Source organism: Episyrphus balteatus, chromosome 4 (assembly GCF_945859705.1).
Source record: "Episyrphus balteatus chromosome 4, idEpiBalt1.1, whole genome shotgun sequence".
Classification (NCBI taxonomy): domain Eukaryota; kingdom Metazoa; phylum Arthropoda; class Insecta; order Diptera; family Syrphidae; genus Episyrphus; species Episyrphus balteatus.
Window position 1 is genome coordinate 27,824,957 of NC_079137.1, and position 13,150 is coordinate 27,838,106.

Sequence of the window (13,150 nt, forward strand, 5' to 3'; positions counted from 1 at the left end):
AGTGGCGACAAAATAAATAGCACATGTACCCTAAAATTTCTAAAATTAAAGTTTTTCGCACTTTTTTAACTTAAAAGAGCTGTTTTATTAATGATGAAGTAAGAACACAGATATATTTGATTTATTAAAAAATAAATTAAGCACATTGAATTCTTTAACAAAAAATAACAACAAAATCATTAATACAGCTCAAGTTTTTTAGGACAAAATAAATAGCACACTTCCTAAAAACAAAAATAAATTAACAAAAATTTTAACACAGTTAAAAGAAAATAACTAGTATTTGGTTGGGTAACTCATATTATTTATCACAGCATAAAACCAGCAGTTAATAGACGTAACAAGACTCCGAAATCGTTCAAAAGGTATACTGAATACCAAGCTCGTCGAAATTCCTGCCAAAGTTTGTCCAAATTTGAGGTATCAGACCTGTTAATCGCTTTTCCCACGTCACTCTACAAGTCCTCAATAGGATTCAGATCTGAGGACTGGCTTGGCAATTCCATAACACCGATTTTTTGGACGGATAGCAATTGTTTCACAGACTTAGTCTTATGTTTTGAATCGTTATCCTGTAGAAATGTCCACTTTAAAGGCATTTCCTTCTCAGTAAAAGGTAGAATAGTGTCCCTTAGGATTTCCTTGTACTTAAGGTGGTCCATAATACCCAGTGCTGGTTTAAGCACTACCGGCGCCCCTGGGCAAGATTGCAAGTGGCGCCTCTAAAAAAAAATTCATCTAAAAACAATTTTTTAAAATCACGAAAAAAAGCAATAGCAGATTATGTCTTACCTCTCATATACTTGTTAATGCATTTATTAAAAATGTGCAGTGTATTAACTTAAAAAGGTTAACTTAAAAAAAAAATTAATTATTCATGTCATTTAGGCTCAATTGACAAGACTACCTTTATCTCTGACTTTTTTGTTTAAACACATTTAAAGATTAGGTACAGTTGGTTTTATTTGAACAATATTTTTTCAAAAACTTTTTCAACTAGGTACATTAATGTCGTTTTCGATTGGAATCACTCAATGATTCTCTCATTCTGAAATCCAATAAAAAACTTTGAATCGCTTCCACCCAATTCTAAAATTTAATATCTGTATTGGCGAAAAATCAAATATTTTGTTTTTGTTTTTTCACTAGGAGAATAAAAAACTTGCACGCTTCTTAATGATTCCAGGCGCTTCCGGACTGCCAATCGAAAACAACATACCTTTATAAGTATAATGTTTGTTCGTTGTGAGCTCAGGGCACTCTGGGTCGCTCCGAATTCGTTGTCAAGCGTTTTTTGTAGCTCCTTTTTCAACCAGAGTTATTTCCTCTGTGTTCGATGTTCGCAGATGAAACTAAAGCTCTGAGGTGTTCGATGTATAATGAAAACCCGAGAAACTCTGATTTTTTTCACAGTTAATTGAAATGACTTAGAGTGCCCTGGAGGGGGAGAGGGTTTTCCGGATTTTGGGCTTTCTGGATTTTTAATTTCGGGATTCTGTCCGTCTCCCTTCTCTTTCCTTATTCATTATTATAGGGGCACCTTTGCAAAAATTAAATTGGTAGGAGGAATATTAGGATTGCTTTAGTCTTTCAAAAGAAATTGGGGCGCCTTGTTCTTCAAAGATGAACGAAGATTTTGGACACCATTGTCCTTCCGGAAGCCAAATAAATTAACCCAAAATTGGGGGGCGCCTTCATTCTTCAAAAAGTTTAATACAAACAATACGAGCGCCGTTGAAAATGTAAAATAGAAACAAATTGGGGCGCCTTTGTGAATGTAAAAAAAATAAAACATCGATTGGAAAGACTTCGTTATTTATATTACTTTTGTAAAAGTTCGGGGCGCCTGCGGCGCCCCCTCAATTCTTGCGCCCCTGGGCCACGGCCCAGGCTGCCCCCCCCTAAAACCGGATCTGATAATACCCTCTATCCGATGAAATGGCCCCACACCATGCCAAGAAAAACATCCCCAAACAAGAATACTAGCCCCACCATCCTTAACAGTCTATATTTTATACTGCGGGTCACATTTCAACTGCCCCACGCGGGGAATTTCCGTATTGGGCATTTGGAAATGCCTCTTATGCCCCATAGGCTCCCTAGTTTTATTTCTAGAAGCCCTGTGAAAGTAAGTACAAGCTAAATTTTTTAAACTGTCATTCAAACTCATGAGAATAAGAAATATTTGGATAAGTGCCATTATGGTGACCATTTTTGGTTTTTTTATTCATTGTTATAAAGAAATAAATGAAAAAGTGAATCTTTTCATATCGGTAATTGGTTTTAAATAGTGATATTAAAAATGGTTTACTGACCAATTCGGAGTTCATATTCAAGTAAGTGGAGAAGAAAGGAAAACAAGATTTTAATCTTCTCCACTTATTTAAATATAAAATAGTGATGGACATTTTAGATTTTTTAATTAAGTTCAAAACAAAGTTAATTCTCTAATTTTTAAGAAAAAGCCAAAAGCCCAAAAAAATTAAAGATTAAAAAATAAATAAAAGTAATCTTTTTTTGTTGTTTACAGCATACAAAGTTTACTCAGTAAAATACTGAGTACCAATAAAACACGGCTATAATATTATTTAGTCTTTATTAAATAATTTTTTACAAGATAAAAAAAAAACAGAAAATAACCAAAAATAATAACTTTGAAAAAAAAAAAAACACAAATGGTCGCCATATTCTTTAAGATAGTGCAACTCATCAGGAAGTGAAATCGAAGCCCCTAGGAAGCTCTGGTTTCAACTAGTCCAAATTTGAAACTCTTTTAGTTTTTTTACGTCATTTGTATTTTATAATTTTATAATAAACATATTTTTTGAGCTGACTTTTTTTGTAAAATATTTTGAATTCTGTATAGATATTACCATGGAATCGTGCAAAAGGTTAGCACTTACAGAGGAGCAGCTTCAAATAATTTACCGAGAATGGGGTGTGTTTTACACCCATAAGCAAAAACTCGATATTGCTGCCCATTACTACGATATCTCGTTAAATATAAAAGTATGTAATAGATACATAAACATTATGCTAATTACTTTCCATATTGTATTTGGTTTTAACCAAATCCTTGTTTATGTTTAATAGAATGATCCAAAAGCTCTTTATAATCGAAGTCGTTGCAAACGTAATATTGCTCAAACTGTAGGATCGTTACGTGATGCAAAAGCTGCAGTCGGTATGTAAATATGTTGATGAATCTTGCAGATTAATTTCATTTATGATTTTATATTATATTTTTAGAAAGTGATCCACTTAGCCAACCGTTTAACCTAGAAGTTTGTGATGCCTTGTATCAACTTAACGCCTTTGAAGAAGCTAAATGTAAAATTTTCAATAATTCATTAAAATTTACTGGACTTAAATTGGATGCATTTCGTGATAGGAGTGACGTCGTAATTCTTATTTACAAAACACATATGAACCTTAATGTAGATCAATTTCTGAATCCTTTTTTTTTCTAGCTTGATGAAAACTTCAATGCGACTCTTGGTGATACTTTAGGACCACATATTCTAGAAAATGAAAAGTATTTTCAGAAAGCTTTGGAAAAACAAATTCAAGAACAATATATTGATCAAAGGCCACTATGGAAAATACTCAAAGAAGAAGAACAGTGTGATGTCTTGAGTGTTACTGAAAAAGAGGCAGGTTATTCATGTTGATTATGAGAATAAAATAATCAACCTGGTATCATTCTGTTTTAATTAAGGAGGAACTCATATCTCCAAGAGAAATAGCAAGACGAAAACTTGGCTTTAATGTTTTCAATCAATTGTATATGGGAAGAAGTTGGATTGATGTACTATTTATGAGGGCTCTTAAAAGTCATCCAAGTCTTCTCTTACAGCAGTCGAAGTGGAGTAGTCCTCAGTTGGAAGATATAACTCAGAACAAATATGATGCTGCTTTGCGATTTTTGGTGAGTATATTAAAACAGAAATGATAAATGATGACTGATTGCGAAATATAAATTAATAAATCTTAATTCGATTCATAATTTCACTAATTTTTTGGGGTTAGGCCAAAAGATCTTAAGTCACAAATTGTAGTTTTTCAGAAATGGAGATTGAAGTTTGAGCAATGGAAGTATATCGATAACTTGTCTCAGATCTACGAAATTTTTCATATTCAATCAAAAGTGCAATTTTTTGCCTAACGACAAGGAATTTCCATTTAGTATTCATAATGAAAGATTAACTACCTGGAAATAATACTCATAGTTTTTTATTGAAATGCTATAGTAGTTCTTGTTTGGCAAGCCCCAACTGCCGTTCGAATTATATAGAATTCATAGAACCAAATAGGTATACGATTCACTTGCTTTGTATTTCACTCCTGAATTTAACATGCCAACAGAACTTGTACACTGTACACGTACTTTGACCTCAAGGACTCGATGTTACAATGGATGCGTTTTTAAGACATAATTTTCAAAGTTTTTCGACTTTGTTTTTCCCAGCATTTATAGTAATTTGGGCTATATTTTGAGTAGTAAATCATCAATCTGAACAGAAAAACTAACACCTGAAAGCTGAATAAATAAGCAAGAAAAACTAGAATAATGTTTCTGTGTTTAAAAACATTTTAAGAAAATCGATTTTTTTAGAAAAAAAAATTTCTTATTGAAAGAAAAAATCAAAATGTTTCGAGTCCTTTTAGTTTCAAATGTTGTATGTGTAGTAAACTTCCTGGCAAAAATAAAAAGATAATTTTTTTTCAAAATCTATGGATTAGTTATAAAGATGTGACCATTTTTGTAACGATCAATATATTCGACTCTTTTTGTTACTTTTTGAGTTTTTGTCTATAGGTAACTTGAAAAGCAAGCCGAATTTGAAAATTGGTAATGAGTAATTTTTTATAGATAATTAAATTTCCTATCGATATGTATTCTTTTAAAAATTTTTAAAGTAAAATATTATAAAAAAACTTTAAAAAACTATTCAAAAAAGAGAAAAAAATACATTTTTAAATTTTTTTTACTTAATAGTCTATTTTTATCCTTTGAGCATTAATAGATATTGAACATGTAACGGAGAAAAGAAGATACTTAATTCTTGAACATAATAGTCACAAAAATCGAATACGGCTAAAATTGGATAAAATATGGACTTTCAAAATCTACTGTTTTTGTGTCCTTTTGAGCCATGATATAAGTGTGTTCTACAACCTGAATCTATAAAATCTGCATCATGAAAATAAAAAAAAATATTTTTATAAATCTCAGCATTAAAAAATTAACCAAAATCATGCACAACAAAATTTCATCACTTCAAAATAAAATTTAAGTTATTTAATTTAACTTTTCATCTCTGTCAAAAAACACCCTTTCATCTTTGATTGTAAAAAAAAAACTTTAAAAGAATGTCTTATTCCGCCAGGTTATATGAACATAAAGTTTTTAGCTGGATCAACAGTCACAAAAACCAATAGATAAATACAAAATAGCACGTATACGCCGTAGTGTACAACGTCCAAATAATGTGAATTATAACTTAACCTTATGTTCCAATTGCCAGCACACCCAAAACGATATTAAAAAACACTTTCACTCATTGAATGAACACATTCATGTGTAGTCAGCGTTAATATATAACAAAACCATTTTTTTTTGCTTAAATTTCATAAAACAAATGATAGCAAAAGATTCTCTAGGTAATTTAAGGAAAATATATAAAAGGCAGTAAGGGACAATCTTCCATTGTTTAAGCGATAAATGCAATTTTCTAACATTTTCTGACCTAAAACACAAAAAAAATATTTTGAAAACAACGGCAACACTTACAATATTTTAAAATACATTTTTAAAAAGCCAGAAGCTCATTCTTATCTCTTAAATTTAAATCCACTAAATTTAATTAATACTTTTTGAAAAAATGGTCCTCAAACTCAGAATTAAAAAAAAATGTTATTAGAAAAATTTTAAATGACTTTTTTCCAAACTTTTTCTTATAAAATAGGTATGATTTTATTTAAAAAAAATGTTTGGCCATAAATATTATCAGTTGAATTTCGAAGCAAAAAAGGCAAAATATATCACACTTTTGAAAAAAAAAAATGAAAAATTACTTCAATTTCAATGGTTTTTTTTTATTAAAACTGAATTTTTGCATTGAAATAATTAATTTTCTCAAAGACTATGTTAAATAGGAACTTTAAATTTTTGCTTTTTAACTTTCAACAGTAAGGGTTATTAAATGAATAAAAAATAATTTTATGTTTAGATGTTGAACTTAAAAAAAAAAAACAAGTTAAATTTTTTTCAAAACTTTTATTAAAAAAAGTTCTTCGAAAATGAAATACTTTTTAATTTTTTTCATAAACCGTAATACATATTGACATTTCCTTTTATAATTTGAAATCATAATAAATTCGGCCAAAAAAATTTGAAAATAAATGCATTTTATATTACGACCAAGTTTAAAAAACGACATGTTAAAATTTTTTCAATAATTTTTTTTTCAAAAATCTGAGTTCAATTACCATTCTTTCAAAAGCCGTTCATTCAATTAACTTAATTTTAATTTTACATATATGACTAAGCTTCTAGCTTTTAAAAAATGTATATTTGAATATTGTAGGTGTTGCAGTTGTGTTCAAATATTTTTTTTTGTGTTTCAAGTCAATTAATAAGAAAATTGCATCTATCGCTTGAACTATGGAAGATTGTCCCTCACTCATATATATTTTTGAAGTTATACTTCTTATGGGAGGGTGAGTATGAAAATTCACTTTTTGACAAGAATGTCAAAGGGATTATGACGCGATCACCATGGGTAGCAGGGATGTCGTTTCACCTTTAGAGTAGTCAGTACTTTAGTATTTAAAAATGCAGTACGCCGCAGTACGGCAAACATAAAACACACAACACGTTGCAAGTTACATGTGGCAAGTTGCATGTGGCAAGTTGTATGTGGCAAGTTGCATGTGGCAAGTTGTATGTGGCAAGTTGCATGTGGCAAGTTGCATGTGGCAAGTTGTATGTGGCAAGTTGCGTGTGGCAAGTTGCATGTGGCAGGCTGCATGTGGCAAGTTGCGTGTGGTAAGTTGCATGTGGCAAGTTGCGTGTGGCAAGTTGCATGTGGGAAGTTGCATGTGACAAGTTGCATGTAATAATTTTCATGTGGCAAGTTGCCAGGGTTGCAAAAAGCTCACATTTCAGCTCAGCTCACAGCTCAGCTCAAATTTGAGCTAGCTCACTTTTGAGCTAGGTTCCATAGCTCAGCTCATTTGAGCTGAGCTGAAAGTGAGCTGAGCTGAAAGTGAGCGCCCCCAACTTCCAACGCCTATATCTCGGAATTTTGAAGAAAATGAAAAATAAAATTTTTGATGCCAAAAGGTAGCGGGGACTCTAACCTACATTTGGGTACAACTCTTATCCCTGTAGGTCCACGCGTTCTCAAACCGGGAGAACTTAAAAGTAAAAAAAAAATAGGCACGATTCTGAAAAAATTGGCATGATGTGGCGGTTTAACATGGAAGGCGATTTTTTAAAAATCTGACAATGTGCAAAGCGTAGGCCCATGATACAAGCTATCATTTGGCATCACTCCCAAAAATTGCTCTCAAACGGTTTAGCTTCCAGGAGCGTTCAAAGATTCGGGGATTTTTCGAAAAAAAATTTTACCCTTACTTTCAAACACGATTTTCTCGGAATTTTGAAAAAAATCGAAAAACCGGATTATACCACTATCGGGTAGCTGAGAATATAAGCTTTCATATGGCACCACTCCCCTGTTTCTAGATCAAAGCGTTCGAACGCCTATATCGCGGAGGTTTGAAGAAAATGAAAACAAATTTTTTGATGCCAAAAGGTAGCGGGGACTCTAACCTACATTTGAGTACAACTCCCATCCCTGTAGGTCCACGCGTTCTCAAACCGGGAGAACTTAAAAGTAAAAAAAAAATTATTCACGATTCTGATAAAATAGGCATGATGTGGCGGTTTAAAATGGAAGGCGATATTTTAAAATTCTGACAATGTGCAAAGCGTAGGCCCATGACACAAGCTATCATTTGGCATCACTCCCAAAAATTGCTCTCAAGCGGTTTAGCTTCTAGGAGCGTTCAAAGATTCGGGGATTTTTCAAAAAAAAATTTACCCCAACTTTCAAACGCGATTTTCTCGGAATTTTGAAAAAAGTCGAAAAACCGGATTGTACCGGAATTTTTTTTTTATGATAAAAAAAGATATATTTTACTAAAAAAAATAGAAATATATTTAGGTACTATTAAAAAAACCAAGAAAAAAGATCACGAAAAATTATCTGTTTTATTTATAAAAATATCCATGTGTTAAAATAATTCCATTAATAACTAGAACCAAACATCTTAAGCTATGGTGTTTTATAAAAGTTTAAAATATCTTCATATTTCATTATACTTTCCAAATAAAAATCAATGTATCCCCTTACCCATCACAGCTCAGCTCAGCTCACTTTACCTTAGCTCACCCAACAGCTCAGCTCACCGACAGCTCAGCTTACCCAACAGCTCAGCTCAACCATCAGCTCAGCTCACTTTCAGCTCATCTCAAATGAGCTGAGCTATGTTACATAGCTCAAAAGTGAGCTAGCTCAAAATTTGAGCTGGGCTGTGAACTGAACTCAGCTAACTTTTGAGCTTTGTAGCAACCCTGCAAGTTCCATATTGCTACTACTAGTGCTGAAGCACACACAATTCTCATAAAATTACCATATCGCACATTTTATGCGCAATTCATTTACTTTCGTTAACCATATACCGTACGTTCTGAACCGCACAACATGAGTAAATTTCACAGAATAAATTGAAAATTACATGGACTCAAGGAGGATGAAAGAATTAATTTATTGTTCACTTGATAAAAATGTAAAAAAAACTAAGTGTGGATTAATTACTTCATAATAGAAATTAAAAATATCAAATGAAATTCATTTACATATACTGAATGAGAAGTATAACTTCAGTCGCGTGTACATGTGTACACACACTCTTTTTTTTTTCCTTGAATTTCCTAGACAATCTTTTGGCATCAATTAATTTATGAAATTTAAGAAAAATTTTTGAAAAAAATTTGTTTTTGTTCACAAAAATCTTCAATTAAATTTAAAAAATCAAAACGGCAACACCGGCAATTTTTAATCTATAGATTTTAAAGTATTTTAATTACCGACGTTTGAAAAAAAAGATCATCAAAATCTAAGCTGTTCGGCCGGGTTCCCTAATATTGCCAATTTTTGAGCTTTAGTTACTCCACTATAAACCGAAAAACAAAATCCTTTCAATTAAGACTCAAAAATTCTAAAATTTCTTCAGCTACCTAAATTCTGGTTTATTAAAAAAAAAAACGAAACATTTAAAAATTAAATACAAAACCAAACAAATACAGAAAAACAAATTATAAATAGAATTTTTTATTATACCCTTAGGAGCAAAAAAATGGAATCAAACTTTCTGTAAAAACATAAAAAAATGAAGTTCAATATATTGACAGATAGCGCTAATACTATCGTATGCATTTTTTATGTTTTACCAACGATTCAAAGTAAAAAATTCAACTATTAAAATGAGACCATGAGACTTTGAAGAAAAAATATTTAAGCTATTGCATTTTTTGTGTAGTTTTGGTTTCTTAGTAACCAAAAAGTCCTGTTGAGGGATTTTTTGGCTATGCAATACACAGTCCTGTAAGGCTTCTGTCGAGCCAATATAATTCATAGCCATTCCAGGTGTCACTTCTATTATAATAATACTAGCAGTTAATGTGTTTTTGGAGAAATTTAATAAAAGCCGTTTAAAAATGGATAATCTTAGTAAACAGTTTTCCAATTTTAATTTGCTGGCAATTTAGCTATAGCTCAAAATTAAGTGATATGGTACATTATACCAAAGCAAGATTTAATGTCAAATATGTAACAAGGACTTAACATAAGAAATTTATTTTACCTCTTTTAGAAAATGTTGCATGCTCGAACACCATTATATACGCAGAAGGTACGCAAGTGTCCAAACAAAAAACTAACTCAAAAATCAAATGAAGAACATCTGCTTAGAGTTCAATACCAAGTTCATCGTAACATGCTGAGCATCTTAAAAAAAATCAAATATTTAAGAGAAAAGAAGTTAATTGGGGTACATCAGTACTATAACAAATATTCCAAGAATTTCACAATTTTTTTTAAATATTTTCGAAAAATTCTTTTAGAAACTAACTTCTTACATCGAAGAAGTAATGGGTGACTATGTAGTATTGAAAACCCGTAGTGTAATGCCTTGGAAATTTGAATTTATCAATGAAGTCTATAATATGTTGGCGTTGGCTTATGTTGATAAGTATGTGGCCAAGGACATACCAAAGAATCTTACTGATTTTAAACCTCAAGAACGTTTTAATGTGCTTTTGAAAATGCCAAGTGAAAAGGAGAAAAAGCCAGTGGCTTTTTTATTTGGCAATAAGTCAACTTATCAAGATGAAGATCTTGCCGATTTACCCATGCTTAAACACAAGTATGTAAATGTGTACATTCAAAACTGGGACCCAAAAACATTTTAAATCTAAATAATGATTTAAAGTTTAAACACTTTTTTATGATCACGTTAGTAAAATGTACTTCATTCTTTCAGAAAATTTGTATCCCGAATGGAAAAACGTCTCTCTTTCTCCAAACACTCTATAGAGAAATCATATTTGTTGCACGAAATTGCTCGGAGCCACTTAAAAAATTCTCGGTTTGATGAATGTTGTATTGTCGCACGAAAGGGCATTGAAGGTACCAAAGTTTCTAGTTATATTCATCTTTCCTTTTTTAATTTTGAATGTACTAGTATATCAAATAAAATTTGCATATTTTAGAAGCTAAAAATTGCAATAGTCTTGTATGGATCTTACTTGGATTGTTGCTGATTTGTAAGTCTCATGCTGTTTTACACAAAATTGAAAAAATCCACGACACGTTGAAAGAAGCAAAAGATGTTGCCGAACGCTTGAAAAACGTAAAAGTTATTCGATATATTGAGCTTCTTAACTTTATTAATGATGAAGACACATTAGAGAAGAAGCTTCAAATAGAATTTCGAAAGACTAAAAGCAGGCAGTCACACAGTAGTAGATTTCACAGTAGCATTGGATCGTCCTACTAAATCGAGAATTTGTTCAATAATGGTTTGCTGAATTGAAATGTTAAAAAAATTTTTGGAATATGAAACACTTTTTAAAACCTTGAAAAATAAATCCATACTTTATTACGAAAAATCTTTAAAAAAGACATTTAACATGTTCTTTTCTTGTTATTACATGGATTAATATAATAAATTGAAATAAAAGAAACACGTGTTTTCAGTTGAACGATTTGGAAAAGAGTAGAGATTTATTTGAAAACGAAATTCAAAGCTACTAAGAAAATTCAAAGCTACTTAGTTTTTTTTTTTTTTTTTGAATAAACAAAATTTAATTCTAAGTACAAAAGAACAAAGTGTTGTTTTTTAACATCCCCACTGAATTAGATTTTGCCAAAGCGTAATCCGAGTGCAGTAACACAAGCGTTGTGTTTTGGGACTGGTAGAGCCTTGGTCATCTTTTATCGGGTTGATATAAACGATAGCCTTTAGTATCTTCGCAGTAGCCCAAGAATACGCAACATTTTGACTTCGGATCAAACTTTTTGCGACAATGCTTCGGGATGTGTACCATTGCCTTGCACCCAAAAACACGAAGGCGACTCAGATCAGGAACTTTTCCAGAAAACGTGTGTTCCGGAGTTAAACCAGATGTTGATTGACAGGGTGACCTGTTGATGACATACACAGCAGTAGATACAGCTTCCGCCCAAAATTTCTTGTCAAGTCCAGCGTCAAACAACATGCAGCGTGCTCTCTCGATAAGCGTTCGATTGGATCTCTCTGCCAAACCATTCTGTTATGGCGTATATGGTGTAGTCGTTTGATGTCGAATTCCATTTTGCTTCAGCAACTTGTCAAAGGATCTGTTACAAAATTCAGTGCCGTTGTCGGTTCGTAGGATCTTCATTTTCTTGTTGACTTGTCTTTCGGTCAAATTCTTGAATTCGACAAATCTTTCAAAAGCTTCAGACTTTGCTTTCAAGAAATAAACAAACACTTTTCTGCTATAGTCATCCACAAGAACCATTATATACCGGGCACCACCACGAGAAACGACGTCAATGGGACCACAGAGATCGCCATGAATTATCTCAAGCACTTCTGTCGCTCGAGTCCCTTTATCCTTGAATGGCATTCTGGTTTGCTTGCTTTTAACGCAAATCTCACAGATCTCTTTACTGGTTTTCTTCAAATCAAATCCAGGAACACAATCTCTTAATTTCAACAGGCTTTCGAAATTAAGATGACCCATGCGACGATGCCACAAGTTGCTGTCCTCTGCCTTGGATTTCTTGACATTCACGTTCGCCACCATACTCACGTCTACATTCGGTCGATTCAGCTTAAACATATCACCAACATGCGAGGCTGTAGCAATCAATTGCTTATCGTTGCTGAAAATTTGACAACCTTTTGAATCGAAATAAACGGAGTTCCCTTTCTTGACTATTTGGCTGACTGACAGTAGATTGACGCACAAGTCAGGAATGTACAGAACATTGTTGATGGAAACATCTTTGACATCCTTCTGAACAGCTACTTGCAACTTCATATCACCAATACCCTTCACAGACAGACGAGAATTGTTGGCACAGACTATTTCGCTTTTAACAGGTTGATTCAGACTCGTGAGACAGTCACGCTTCATAGACATATGAGCGGAGGCACCTGAATCAATATACCAGTCATCGTTGCCAGCATTTGTTGTAAAGGCAGTGTATAATCCATGCGTCTTGGATTTGAATTCATTGCTCTTTGTGTTCTTCTTTGGACAGTTCTTAGAAATATGTCCGAAATCTTTGCATTCATAGCATCTTGGACCACGGGATTTCTTTGTCGGTTTTCGTTTACCAAAGAACATAGCAGATCCAGCTTGATCATCTTTTACATCTTGGAGCAGTTTTGTCTTGATAGAATCTGCAGTGATAGGTGTTCCTGAGCTTTCGAGCCCCATTATCATCGGGCGATACTCGTCAGATAACCCAGCAAGCAACAAAGTGCCCACCCATTCATCACTAACATCCATAGCTACAGATCTCAG

General features: G+C 32.6%; 1 protein-coding gene across 1 annotated transcript; it reads left to right on the forward strand.

The window, feature by feature from the left end:
• Nucleotides 1-2,787: 2,787 nt before the first annotated feature.
• Nucleotides 2,788-11,257, forward strand: LOC129919672 (uncharacterized). Its single transcript, XM_056000637.1, has 9 exons — nucleotides 2,788-3,009; nucleotides 3,094-3,184; nucleotides 3,250-3,401; nucleotides 3,471-3,653; nucleotides 3,719-3,928; nucleotides 9,946-10,122; nucleotides 10,196-10,497; nucleotides 10,615-10,760; nucleotides 10,844-11,257. Exons 1-9 carry the CDS (start codon nucleotides 2,875-2,877, stop codon nucleotides 11,128-11,130), a joined length of 1,683 nt encoding a protein of 560 aa, XP_055856612.1. The 5' UTR covers nucleotides 2,788-2,874; the 3' UTR covers nucleotides 11,131-11,257.
• Nucleotides 11,258-13,150: the final 1,893 nt, after the last annotated feature.